Genomic DNA, 14692 nt, shown 5'->3' on the forward strand with positions numbered 1-14692 from the left:
CACACTACACACTACACTACACGTGCTTAGCAATGCTAAATCGCGAGTTGGCGTTTTCTTATTTGCACTACACTTCAGGTTCAGTTTTCGGACATTGTACTAATTACAGCGGCCACGCATATGAACACATCGCCACAAAGCAATACAAGAGCTTGTGCAACTAAGTGCATTGAGTTCGCTATATTCCTCTCTCATTCCTCTGTAATTCTCCGCTCACATACTTACGCTGCCACCTCTGGTGCCTCCTGTGCTTGTGCTGAAGTGACAACTACATTAAACATACAAATATAGGCCAGATGAGTTACTGTTCGTTTACGTAGACGACCGCGAAAGTCACTGACCTAAAACTCTTTTTGCACCTAAATTGTTCCCGTCCTTTCATTGCAGAAACGAATTCAGGAAGCTTATTTTAATTGCCATCACTATATTTTTTTCCAGAACGCCTTTTTATACCCCTTTGTGAACAGACCTATAACACTCTTTGACATCGATATGGAAAGAAAGCGTTATTATATGACTTGAGCAAGGTGCGTCTATGAACTTCACGAACGTATCTGTGTGTGTGACTGTCTTGCGCAACAAAAAAGACATCAAAGTGCACTTGTGCTCCAGCACGCATGCATCCAGTTTGCCAGTCACTATTACTGAGCTAAATGGCTACTCGCCCTTGATTGTCGGCAGACACTCAGTAATTGTCTCGCTTGAAAACGGAAGCCTGGGGACGCGGTTTAGACAGCAGGGCTGTTTTATTTGCTCTGATGAGTTCACAAGACGGTCAGTTCGCCTTTAGTATTTTTTTGAAACCAGTGTTTATATAGCAAGCGTTTCGGCTATAAACTGACTGCAGGTGTCTTTTTCGTATGCTACGTGTTTCACATCACATTTGTCTTCATACTGGTCGACGCAGTCCTGCGGGACATTGTCTACGACATCCTTCGTCACCCACAGCATGCACTCTGGAACGGTACGAAAGAATACCCATTTGGATATGCAGCCTAGTTTGAAAAGACCGCCAAAATACCTGCAAGGCCTGCAGATTGAAATAAAGTACTTCTCCTTTCTGTTTAGTTGACCTCGTTTAGTCCGATATAGCACTTGTAGTGGCCATTCCTCACATTTAGCCATTTAGCTAAATGCGTTTAATAGAGAATGACCAATTGAGCATAAATGGGCATCAAGCCTGTATCGATATCCGAGCAACTTCAACACGTGAAGAATGGATCCGAGCACCGGAACCGAAATAAAAACCGAATGCTAGAGCACCTAATTCGCGTTTGGGTGAACTACACGCATTTACCGTCAGTTTTTTTCTCTGCGGATAGGTCCCGTGGCATGTTAGCGAAGGGTCCCCTCCCTGTGCAGGCGTTTTCTTTTGCACCCGTATTTTGGCTACATCTTGTGTTGTCAAAATAATCGATAGAGTTAGCCAAACCGATCAGGTGCTTTCCCTGTATTCAGGCAGTGTAAATAATTGCGCAAACGTAAGCAAGAACGTCTGGTTCACTACGAATCATAATGAAATTCGTCACTTTTTCTGAGTTTTGCGATGCCATGCATTGCCGAAGTAAAAGTCTCATCAGCAACATACACTGCGAACCATATGAACGTTCCGCTTTACACAAACAAGTCAAACAGTGGGATAAAAGAAATTCCAGTAGTCTCTTAATGAATCGTCACTATTAATTTGAGGACCATTTTAATAATGCGAATATCTGTTTGATTGCAAATTACCGAATCTCATTTTTCATGCGCGCGTTATAGTCGCTGTCAGTTCTTCCAATGTCACATGGTGTATAATAAAACCCTATCATTCGCTTGCCTCTGTATTTCCCCAATATCAGGGTTATATGAGCGCCAGAGTTTCTAACAGAATGAATGTAGCCTGGATATTACGTCGTCTGTCTTTTTATATTTTCAAAGCGTGGAGAAAGTACAGAAATTTTGTATTGCATAACTTGAGTGTGGTTTATTCGTGCAACGCACAGAAACCAAGCCCAACATGCAGTAAATAGTGAGTCAATAATTTCAGTAAGTCAGTGACTATATTATAAAAGGACATCGCGGCAGCAGCTGTTGCATTGAGCGACTCTTAAGGCCTCAGCTTCGAAAGAACACCAACTCATTTCCAGTGCCAATCATGTGCTTGATACACTCAAATAATTCTCCAGAACTGCACGATGCATCTTTCAAATAAAAAAAAAGCGAGAAGTTTCCAGTCACTAACGAACTACAATCTACTTTGCCTTACCTTGCCCGTTTTGGAATGGAATCGCCAAAATAGTGCACGATTTGTTATCTGCGTAGATGAAGTTCATGATCTGCTCAGGGCCGTCTGGAATATAAACAAAAATAACCTGACGGAATATCTCGAGGTCTTTCCTGGTGTACCCTCCTGACCTCTTAAAGCATAAAAACAACGTAGACGCGACACAGTATTGATATAAAACAAGAAGTAAGGTTAAGAAATTATGTAGGCTAACAGTAGACATAAAGCATTGCCGCATTATTCACCTTAAGTGTTTTTTTGCAAGGTTTTTTGCAATACGTCCCACTTTTTTTTCTGCATAAACATAATAGATTCTAAGATAAACGTTGGCTGCACAACGACGAAATAATACCACTAATTTATTTTGCAGTAAATATAGAGCCCAGTGTTGATCCGCTGAGAGGCAGTTTTTGAGTAAAACATTAAGCAAGGTTTAGTACAAACTTGGTTTATAAGAAAACAAAAAACTTTGCCTTCAAGGATGCCTCCCTCCTCTCATGCGGTTTTACGCAATGTCGAGTCCAGTGTAAACATACTGCTATTGCTCTTTCAATGACGATAAAAGGCAATTGATAAATTCCTCCCATAAGCAGCGTATAAATACGCCACGTTTGATTAGATGAATGACCGCAGCAGGACCAAAGAATGGAGTCATGACTATAGTGGTCCCAACGCCTTCAGGGTCGATGGTGAACTGCGCCTCGGTGAAAACATCTAACCCCACTCACGCAGAGGAGGCAGCTATTGCATTAGCTGTAGCATCTAACCCCAACGCCGTTGTGCTCACTGATTCCCAGAACGCCTGTCGCAACTTCAATAACGGATTAATTCACAAGTCAGGGTTGTCATTGCTGACTAAGCATCCACCCAACCAAGTCTCAGTCATCTGGTTCCCCGGTCACCTGGAACTACCAGGAGGAAACGAAGCCGCCCACAGGCATGCCCGAGCTCTTCTATACCGGGCGTCTCCCCCTGATGACCATGAAGGGTGCCGCGACCTAATAGGTTTAGCAGTGTATGCTGACAATCTCGCGCCATACAGAACAGCCAGAAAGGAGTACCCAGTACCACACAAATCCCTCAATAAGTTAGAAGAGAACGCCCTAAGGAGACTACAAACCAACACATACCCAACACCAGCTAAATTACACGAGTGGTACCCTACACTATACTCTCCGCAGTGTCCACATTGTGGAGAGATAGATAACCTCTACCATATGGTGTGGGCATGCCAATATAATCCCTTAGTTGACCCCATTCCCAACCCTTCGGAGGAGCAGTGGGAGGCTATTCTGCTCAGCGATGATCCTGACCGTCAGCACTGGCTGGTGGGGAGGGCCAGCGCAGCAGCAGCAGCCAGTGGACTACTGGACTAGGCGGCCCACCCACATGTTCTGAGAATATTGAAGAAATAAAGATGTTTGTAATCAATCAATCAATCATGACCGCAGGCACATGCAAATTGAAATTTCCTAATAGGAAGCTATTTGCGCTAATCATCGGTCACTTGCATTTATAATGAATTGGAGACAGCTGAAATGTAAGATAAACAAAAGTAACAAGAGCGTTGCCACGCGTTATGAATGAGCAAGATTTTGCATTGAAGATTTCTCATATTTACCGTCGTCGTCGACCGTGAATACAGGCTTGTCAGGCGCCGATCCGGGCCTGATATGAAAGCTTGCGTTTCTTCTGAAAAACAGGCAGGAGCGGACTGACATATATCATTTCGCACTATATAAACTTGCGGTTTTGTGATACGTCGCGAAGCTGTTTAATGATTTTTTTTTTCCGGAGTTCACATATGTCGCTTTACTCTTTATATCGTATTTCCGCCAGGAATAGAAGACCATATTTCGGATGAGTCATGAGCAACTACTGTTCTCACGCTCGATCGGCTGTAGACGTTATTGAACTCGATTGAAAGCAGCTAAGCGTTGGTGTTGTAATGGCAAAGTGATTTGACCAGCTTAGCCCAAGGTTCCATGAAAGCTTGTCTGGCGATAAAAAGACATGGCGGCCTTCGTAGAACAATGTCACCAAAAAGCAGGCAAACGGAATAAAGCTGGTTACATATCGAACATAATCTGTGTTACCTCATTGATTCCTTTTAGAGATTATTTGGTTTACTCAGTCCGTCTCAATCAACTTATGTACACACGCCATCAAAGTTTTGTGGAGTCCAATATTAACAACAAGGACTATTTCCTCTTCCTGTTTTCTGGCTGGACGAATTCGAAATATCTAACCAAATGTGGAGTGGGCGTATTACTAAGTGCCCTGCCAAACCTCAAGAAATCAGCCGTCAATCTAAATAAATGATTTTCTCCAATGTGGCCATCAATAAAGTACACAAGTGGATTCATATCAAATTCTGTTTCAAGGCTTTGACCTTCTTTTCCTTGGATAGATCAAAAGTTTCGTAAAATATTCGGTGAAGATCTCTCGAATTAATCATGCATAAAATTTTTGCGTGGTAGACACAAAGAAAAATAACGCAATACAGATTTTGAAACTATGAGCGGCACGCATCGCTTCCCACGCGGCGTCTTAAGTTTCAGCGGCCTGGCGGCGGCTAATAGTGTAACAACACAAGTAGAATTTACGAGTTTTATAGAATGCTTGCGCCCATCACTGCGTGTTCCGTGCTTTATAGAAGAGGAGAAATTATAAAAAAAGAGTGGGAAGGAAAAGAGAGAGTAAACTAGAGAGAACAATTCAAAAGAGCAACAGAACTGAATCTTACTCCGTCGAATGCTCGAAGTCGCATCAAGATGTGTTATGATTTTGCTCGTTATTATTATTAATAAAGTAATAATTAAACGATATGTTTTATCATCCCTTTACGGTAAACACTTTCAGTCCGTAATTATTTCGCAATTAATACAAAATTTGCAGAATTTTCGATGTTTGAAATCAACGCTTCAAGACTGATTCAAGAGTGCCAAGCACATGATTGGCACTGGAAATGAGTTGGTGTTCTTTTGAAGCTGAGGCCTTAAAAGTGGCGCAGTGCAACAGCTGCTGCCGCGATGCCCTTTTATAATATAGCCACTCAGTTACTGAAATTATTGACTCAGTATTTACGGCATGTTGGACTTGGTTTCTGTGCGCCACACGAATAAACCGCACTCAAGTTATGCAATACAAAATTTCTGTACTTTCTCCACGCTTTGAAAATATAAAAAGCCCGACGGTTTAATATCCAGGCTACATTCATTCTGTTAGAAACTCTGGCGCTCATATAACGCTGATATTGGGGAAATACAGAAGTAAGCGAATGATAGGGTTTAATTATACACCATGTGATATTGCAAGACCTGTGAGCGACCATAAAGCGCGCATGAAAAATGAGATTGTGTAATTTGCAATCAAGCAGATATTCACGTTATTGAAATGGTCCTCAAATTAATAGCGACGCTTCATTAAGAGAGTATTGGCATTTCTTTTATCCCACTGTTAAACTTCTTTGTGCAAAGCGGACTGCTGACAAAAAAAAAAATTTGCACTGCCTGGCGAAAAATTTCGCAATTTCTATAGAATGGCGATATTTCCATACGCAGTTTTAAGGTTTTAAGTCACACTGCTGCGGTATTTGAACTGGAGCTGACTGCTTACCGAACGCGCAATGCAGAACGGGGCCTCGGCTTGACCCGTGCGCACAACATTCACCACCGCTAAGCCTCTCCTTTGGCATACAAGATAGCGACTGCTACTCTGGTGCCCCCTGTTAGCGGGTGCATTTCTCCTCCTCAAGTTTTCATCTCGCGCTATCGTTAATATCACCGTATTTTTATTCTCCGTTGCGCTTTACCGGTCTCCTGACGGCCGAAATTATTCCGAAGCTCTCCGCAACGGCATTTTCTTGTCCTCTTGTTCTTTCGTTCCCAACTTCTTTACTTTCCTCACGGCATGGCTCAGGTGTCTAGCAGTAAGTGATAAACTTACGGTGGCACTTTCTGTCCTCTCAAACCAATTTTAATTTTTTTTTTTGCAATGCGATATGATTAGAAAACCTTTCCGTTCAAGTACTAATTTTCTGTCTTCTACATTGAGGCTGCATGCTCATAGGTGCGAATTTGGACATTCTGTACTTGACACTTATAGATCGTGGACATTACTTAAGACATTACTGTAAATTTGGTGTTTAAAACACAGCTACCGGTGGCACTTGTAAGATCCAGGCTGCTCTTCCCATTCTTCCTCTCGTGACCAACTTAACTCCAACCACGCCAGGCAGCTTTCTCACAACCTGGTGAACAGGAGCTGTTGACGTCTAAACGTCACGTGACCTCGTTTGCAGGTGGTTGACCTGTTTCTCTCGACACGCAAATGCCGAAACAGGGTTTTCCGCTCAGGGGATTCATAACTCTATTGCGGTAACAAATTCGCCACCCATTAATCGTTTTCAAACCGAAAGCGTTAAGGTTTCCTTCCTGTAGGAAGTCCGCAGTAATCGGCGGCGTACTGTCGCCGAAGACGGCCGCATTGTGAGCGGAAAAGCAAACGCCCATCTGCCATCTAGGTCACGTGACCTCGTGACGTAATCAAAGCCTACTTAAAGTCACAGTTTACAAGCTGCCCACCGTAGAGATTGGCAGTCAAATCAATGACTGATCGCGAGAGGCTGCTCAAGAGTAAACTGAGTCTCACAAGACCCACCGAAGGTTGTTTTAAAGAGCCACCTGACGTGGCATTGCTCATTACTTAACCGCTGTAGCATTCCGCCAGGAGTGGTACGCGGACTCCCTGCGATCTATGGATGTAGAGAGCGACCATTTACACATATATGCTTTATGTTTGAAATGAAAACTCTAACACCTAGTTACAAGGCATTTCGACTCTCTAAAGCGCCTGCTATACATAATGATGTCGCGTAACTGGATATTTACTAATATGACAAACTGTATATGTTAGAGGCATTGGAATTAAGCACACAACGAATTCAGGAGGACATTACAAATAAGATCCACCTGAGAAGTTACATGAAAACATCCTGGATAGTTCTCTCAAAACGAATACTGTAATGCTTGCAAGTACGGGATAGCACAGGAACTTCACTCTTACTTTTCTTTGCCGTTGACGCCCGGAAAAATCCACAAATATGTCGCACTTGGGTCGCTGCTATCGAATTCCGTACGCATAGCGGTCAGGCAATCCAGGTCTCCGTCCTGGTCAATATCGAACATGGCAATACCGTAGTCGAAATCCCGGAAAATCTGCACCGAAAGAACAATTTTACTGCAACGCTACACAAATAATTCGCTTGTTTCAGGAATGAACGGGAACCATTTTATCTCCCTTACGTATACGTAAGATAGATACAATGCTGTCTTAGTTTCTGCTAGCAATATCTCAAACAAATTAAGTCGCGTTCGAATATCTTACGTTTATACCTTAAGTTTTACGTTTAAAGAAAGTCAGGGCTGCAGCGTCAACTCGTATAGCAGACTCTGCTCCAAGTATATAAAAAAAAATGCTTGTGCTTGAGCCAAGCCGATATCCGCAGCACTGGATACCCCGGCAAGGGGGTATCTAGTTTTAAATTATGCCTTATTGAATGTCTGCACTCGCCACCTTCCATTTGCGAGTTTTAAATGCTTATGTCCTACCGTTACTCTCCTTGTATGCGGGCAGCAGAGATCAGGCTGTCGGCCTCATAAATAACTGTCACCTCCGAGGTTCATATTCCCGAGCCTTTATAGTGAAAGAAAGCTGGTAATTATACATTGCACCAGTAGGCGCTTGTTTAAAGAGCAAAAGTACTTGTAGCGGGGCTCATTGGTTAAAATTTCCGAACAACCAAGCAAAAAAAAACGAAGACGTACGCAGTGATGGGAGGGGACGAGCGCTATAGTATCTCAACAAGCTTTATTGAACGAATAGCGTTTTTAGACCTGCTACTCTGCCCCATGCGCCCAGGCGCGAACAGCAAATATTCATGTGCTTTGGGATGCGTACAAAGAAAAACGATTTCATTCCAGCGAACAACGACTGATGTGCCGCTAATACCCTCAGCTCCTCGATTTTTTTTTTTTTTTTTAAGGCGAAAGCTGTTAATGGTTGATGCTCGCGGTGTACGTCCACGCGCTGGAATCGTGGCAACTGTGGCCTCTCATCCGCGCAGCGGCGCAACCTCCTTCCCCCCTTAGCAACCGACGCGCCGGAGGGGGGGCACCGTGACGTCACACAACATTGGTAGAATGAGCGCGCGCGCGTCGGCGGTGGTAGCTGCACCGCCGCTCCTTCACCAGACGTCTCTTTGCAGTCGAGTGAGTGAAACGCATACCTCCGAAGCGGCCCAGTCATTCCGTGCCAAGCGGTTCGTTGAAGCGGCAGTGGGTTGACCACAAGGCTTTCGCCAAGCACACTTTAGAATTTCCAACATGACTTCGGTGATTTTTTATACAAAAGTATTCTACGATTTCACGCTCTCTTCTGTGACTACTTTACATTAACGCGTGTCATTTCGTTAGGCGGGGCTATCAAGCGACAAGATTCTTCATCGAGCAGGCTTGTCAGTGATCTGGAAGATAGGAACATTGTTCGGATAATGATCGCTTGTCTTCACGCAGGCGCTCATTAAGACATTGTCCGGTTTGGCCAAACGTACACTTTGTAACACGCAAGCGCGAACTAATAGGCTACTCTTTCTGAAGTCCACGTAGGGGGTTTGTGATTCAGTGCACACTATAATGCGTAAATACAGGCGGGTGAACTTGCGTGCAGCAGAAAATACAGTGTCTACCCCATACTTATGGGGCACCTTCTTCAGGATGTGGGAGGTTTGGTGTGCGCAAGGTACGACCTCGGACCTTGGAACCATCTTGCGTCTCGGCGAGATCGGAGTCATGGCAAGAACAATTGAAGTTGGGAAACCTGCCTTCTGACGCTTGGACACCTGCGACATAAAGCTTGCGAGCCTTGCATGTTGACAGGACACAGACAGGACAAAAAACATTAAGATGCGATAGCACTCTGCGCAGTCTTAGAATGATTGGCATAATATGGCAACAAATCGTTATCTGCACACCGACAACCTGAACAAGGTGCCCAATAAATATGGGGCAGACGCTGTATTTACTGCTCCACGAAAGCTCGCCGACCTGTGCTCACGCATTGGAGGAAGGAGAGTGCAACAGCGTGCCGTAAGACAGAAAAACCGCATGTGGACTGTAAAAAGGAGCAGTATATGTGTTCAAGGAAAAACGAACACGCTCACTGACCAAGTTCCGAAACGTCTCAAATTTATGGGCTTGGTCAGTGACAGTGTTCTTTTTTCCTTTAACTCATTGCCTGACCACACGAATTTTCGTCGAATCATTAGTAGTATATGTATCCCCGCTTACGCGTGGCAATGTCTACGTTGGGCAAACCGGACGATGTCTCAATGAGCGCCTGCGTGGACACAAGCGCTCTTTCATGTCCAATATTCATGGCCAAAAATTTTTATATTTACGTCTTCTGTCTTGTGGAAATTTATGCGTTTAAAAAAATACCTCAAGTATTTAAAAATTCTGCGCCATTTTACAAAATTCTGCGCCCTTTGTCATTGTCTTAATTCCTGACGTTGTTCCTGCTTTTGATATAATAGGTGAGAGCCTGAAACCTATGCGTCTGATATCATTTACATGTTGCCCGACGATTGCGGAATAAAGAGTGATACTGTGTCTGATGCCATTTACGTGCTGCACGAAGGTTGCGCAATAAAAAACGATACGAAGACGCGCCTCCGAACGCTGATACCGCAAACGCTGCATCCACAAAGATCCGAGTGAAATAATCGAATACTCGGTTCGAATACCTGTCGCGAGCAAGCCTCCAACGTAAGAAACGTATGCTGTATGGAACGAGAAATCGTATCACATTATTTCTTCTTTCACTCCCACCTTCCTACCTTTCCTTACAGCGCGGTTCAGGTGTCCACTAAGATATGTGAGACAGATACTGCGCCAATTTTACCACCAGCAACACTGTACGACGAAGGGTTGTGTCACAATTTTAATATGAAAATTGGTTTGCTTGATGGGGTTTAACGTCTAAAAGCGACTCAGGCTGTGAGGGATGCATTAGTGAAGGGCTCCGGAAATTTCGACCACCTGGGGTTCTTTAACGTGCACTGACATCACACAGTGCACGGGCCACTAGAATTTTGCCTCCATCGAAATTCGACCTCCGCGGCCGGGATCGAACCCGCGTCTTTCGGGACAGCAGCCGAGCGCCATAACCAGTGAGCCACGGTGGCGGCTAATATGCAAAGAAGATTGGTTTTTAATGAAGGATATGGTGCAGTAACTGTCTCAAATATCGGTGGACACCTCTACCACGCCTTAAGGAAGGATGCAAAATTCCGGAAAGTATACGATCGAAGGCGCATATGCCGTTGCTTTGACTCCCTTTCGCAAGCTAGCCCTCAAATTCAATAGTATATGTAAGCTGTCCACAGAGAGAAATCGTATGACACCACCCAGAACGCTGTGCGACAAACGGTTGCTCAGAATTTCGTTACGAATGAGTCGAAAAACGGTTGTTCCCAATATTGTTACGAATGTAGCCGAAAAAACTGGCGCTACATGAGATTACGAGGGGGTACCCAAAAGAAACCGGACTAAATTTTTTGGTCGGCAATGCTTCTGTGGTACCGCGTTTTTCCACTAGGAACGCATAGAAGGAACTTTCCTGAGTCAGTAAGCCGAGTGCCGTCGTTGAAGGAGGTCAGACTAGTTTAGGCAGAGTTTTAGAGTGACGACTGTTTTGTGTGAACGTCGTTTTTGCAATGGCTGATTTTCGTGAACAGCGTGCGCCGGTGAAATTCTGATTTTTGCTCGGAAAAAGTTGAATGGAAACTCTTGAAATATTAAGAAAGACGTACAAGGACGATGCTATGGGGACAACTCAAGTGTTCCTGAATCGAATCCTGAATCAAAGCAACAATCATGCCAATGGAAAACTTGACCTCGCCTCAAGAAAGCTCGTCAGGTGAAACCAAACCTCAAAACAATGCTGATTTGTTTTTTCGACGCGAGAGGAGTCGTGCATTGAGAATTTGTTCCGCAGGGTCAGACAGTTAGCCAGGCTTTCTACTTGGATGTTTTGAAAAGATTGGGCAACAGTGTGCGGTGGAAGCGGCCAGATTTGTGGCGGTCGGCTGACTGGTTTTTCCATCATGCCAATGCCCCTGCTCACACAGCCCTGTCTCTACGACAATTTTGGACCAAAAATGGCATGACCCCTATTCCTCAACCCTCATACTCTCCCGACCTTGCCCCGTGCTACTTTCTTTGTTTCCTAGAATGAAAAAAATAGGTAAATGGAAAGCGTTTCGCTGATGTTGCAGAGGTGAAGAAAAAAACGACGGAGGCACTGTCAAGCATCAGAAAAGATGAATTTAAACAATGTTTTGAAAAATGGAATGAAAGATTCGACAAGCGTATCATTGCAAGTTGGGAATACTTTGAAGGAGATTGAAGGTCTGTGCTTAAAATGTGAACAAATAAGTTCAAACAAAAATAAGTCCGGTTTCTTTTGGGTACCCCCTCGTATGTGGCATTCGGTTTGCAGCCTTCGGGCTGCGGATGTGTATCTGTATTTTTGAGCCAGCGTCCGTTCCGGAGGACGCGGTTGTTGCGACGCGCGTCTTTACTCTGTCTTTTACTCTGTCTTTTACTCTGTCTTTTACTCTGTCTTTTACTCTGTCCTCTTATCTTTCAACTCTCTTCTATCTGCACGTGGCAGCGGTGGTGGCTCGGCTTGAGCCAGTTGGCAGGCCCGTGCACTTTCATTTTCATCCTTCTCTCAGCCGCAACCAACCAACCAACCAACATGAGATTACTCAGAAGTGGGGGTTTAGGGGGGAGGGGAATGAAGCAAACGAATGGTTGAAATTACGGCGCTGGATGACCGCGGGTCCTGGTGTATCTGTACAGCCGGCGGTGTCGCTTCGGCGAACGCGGCTGCTGCGACGCGCATCTGTTCATTCAATCTTTCCTCTCATATCCCCTTCAACTCACCTCTGCATGTGGCAGCGATTGTGGCTCAGACCGAGCCAGTGTGCAGGCCCGTGCACGTTCCTTTTCATCCTTCCTTCAGTAGCAACAACACAAATGCGCTAGATTTGGTGTGCACGTCCCAATTTTCTTGCTAATTCTGTGATTTTCTGCACCATATGCTAATAGGCACAATAGCAAACGCCGACGGCATTCCTTTTGATGGGGCTAGTAAGGCTTTAGCCTTAATAAATAGTCTACAATAAAAGCCACAATGTTCGATAACGGCTTGACCTACACAAAAAGAGAAGTGTAAAATATTGCGTTTAGAACTTGTAGATGCACTAGGAACCAACTTGGCGACATATATCACAGTGAAAGTGATAAAAAAATTCTCTCACGTGCCTTGAATGCATCTACGATGTCAGCCTTGAGCTGATGGTTCGCCTTGCACTGAGTTTTAGGCAACACCAGAAGAAGAGAAACGCCTATAAAGACAATCAAAATCTGGGACCTCATTTTGACTGCGGCAGAATCTTTACTGCCGTAGACCACACAACTCGATGTCGAGCAACGCTCGGCTCATGGACGAGTCATCTCCAGGTGATTTTATACCTGCGGTCCACAGATGTTCAGATTGACGTCCTGCAGCATTACCCCCGCTCCCTTTGATGAGACTCGTAGAGGAAAGTTTTGCATTTGCAGCAACGCTCTCTTACTTTTGTTTCGGCCCCAGGTGCTGAACAAATTGCACGCCACCGCCAATCTCATTTTGCAAAAAACAAGAATGTGGCCGTCACTCCTTATAATATAAATAGATTAATTGTACATTTCACCTATATCTGTCCACTCACCTCTTTAATTTCAATTCTCCAGTCTGCCTGCTCTCTGTTTTTTTTTTTCCGCGGCGCCAGCTCAGGTATCCAGCAGCGATGGCAGATGCTGGGGCTAGCAAAAATCTTTGCCTTCGTTTTATTATTATTTCACAGTAAAACCACCACTACTACTACTAAGCCTGACGAACGTTTCTACGGGTTGACTATGAGCATTCATCTATTGGTGGACCCAAAGGCCTAAGGATGATAAAATTTGTTACTCTCCGAAGGCATCTAAATTAGCTCCGGGTAATTTTTTTTGCCGTCGAGTTGGTGTTCGTTAGCGCCATGTAATATCGGGATTGTTTTTAACCAACCACGTAACGGACTTATAAATTTTTTACTGCTAGGTATGGTGTGCTTAGTATTCTGTTCCAGTACTGCCGAAATTAACCTCCGCTTACAGCATGAGCCATGAGAAAGAGCCGTTTCTCTATATATTTCATCTCGTATGATACCTAGAAATTTTGGGACAAGCAATTTGTTTTTTCGGGGAGTAGTTTATGAACGTCATATTTCGCATATCGTCTGATAACAGAAATGTTTTCTCAGATACCTTCTCGGCAACCTTGTATTTTCTACTATTCATTGTCAAAGAAAGCAACCCACTCGGTGAGAGAGCAGGGAGAACTTCCAGCGTAACATTTTTTTATACGTCAGATGATTAGGCCATTGCCATAATTATGGTCTTAAGAATATCTTTGAATATGTCTCAGCTGGAAAATTTTGACCCCTCTATCATTACGTTAATAATAGCGTCTTACAATGTTCAACAGTTGCCACATAATTAAAAGTTTTGTAGAACAAAGGTGCATTCGTTCGTGAACAGCGGAATTACAGCGCAGGCGTGTACCAAAAACTGGCAGCGCCCTCAGCTTGCACTGGCCCGAACCCGCAATATGTGGGCGAAGTGCCACCTAATTAACACACCGTCACTCGGGTGTGGACGATACCACAAACTGAAGAACAAAAAAGCTTAAACATAAAGAGTAAACGCCACAGTGAAAAAAAAAAAACTCTCCCTTTTATCTGAAAGGAGGCAGCAAAAGTCTTTGAAAATCTTGGATGCCTGCATACGCCAGATTTCTTATGGAGTGATACCTTTCAAGAGGTGGCGCTCACTATTTTAAACAAATACCATATTAAATTTTAACGGATAGAGTCGAATATAAATATTTCGTTGTCTTGACTCGAACTTGATCTGCTGCTCTAAATCCCGAGGAATGTGAAAGAAGTGAGAACTCGTGCTTTCTATGAACAGGCAACTGATGCGCACGCTCACAGGTGCAGCCTCTATTACAGACCATTTGCTGTTGGGCTGATTCGCAGAGACCGCAAGTCGCGAAATGCAATAGCCGTCAAATACTCCGCTGCTGTAATGTCAGAATAGCTTTTGCTTTTCTTCTCATAAGATATGATTTTCGTGTTCACTAAAGTGTTCCTAGTATTCAACCCATTTAAGAAAGATAATTTAGCAAAACATTTCGAAACCACTTTCCTAGACAACAGTGTTTTATATAAGGGCCACTAAGGCCACCTGGATCCGTGGAAAGTTTTTTTCTAAA

The 14692-nt window shown here is 44.0% G+C and overlaps 1 protein-coding gene across 1 annotated transcript; it reads right to left on the reverse strand.

The window, feature by feature from the left end:
* Nucleotides 1–810: 810 nt before the first annotated feature.
* On the reverse strand, nt 811–12771 carry LOC149342058 (uncharacterized). The gene is made up of 5 exons (XM_089546731.1): nt 12658–12771; nt 7334–7485; nt 3888–3958; nt 2249–2332; nt 811–956 (listed from the first exon to the last, which is right to left on the reverse strand). The coding sequence occupies exons 1-5, from the start codon at nt 12769–12771 to the stop codon at nt 811–813; spliced, it is 567 nt and encodes a 188-aa protein (XP_089402857.1).
* Between the last annotated feature and the right edge of the window lie 1921 nt (nt 12772–14692).

The sequence above is a fragment of the Amblyomma mixtum genome, chromosome 5, assembly GCF_055824585.1.
Source record: "Amblyomma mixtum isolate Tamu chromosome 5, ASM5582458v1, whole genome shotgun sequence".
NCBI lineage: Eukaryota > Metazoa > Arthropoda > Arachnida > Ixodida > Ixodidae > Amblyomma > Amblyomma mixtum.

Excerpts from the sequence above, each read along its gene's own strand:
- LOC149342058 (XM_089546731.1), bottom strand. The coding sequence starts at position 12,771 with ATGAGGTCCCAGATTTTGATTGTCTTTATAGGCGTTTCTCTTCTTCTG. Across the intron at positions 2,333-3,887 it reads ATTCACGGTCGACGACGACG|ACGGCCCTGAGCAGATCATG; the intron begins GTAAATATGAGA and ends TTTATATTCCAG. Across the intron at positions 957-2,248 it reads TCCATTCCAAAACGGGCAAG|AGTGCATGCTGTGGGTGACG; the intron begins GTAAGGCAAAGT and ends GTACCGTTCCAG.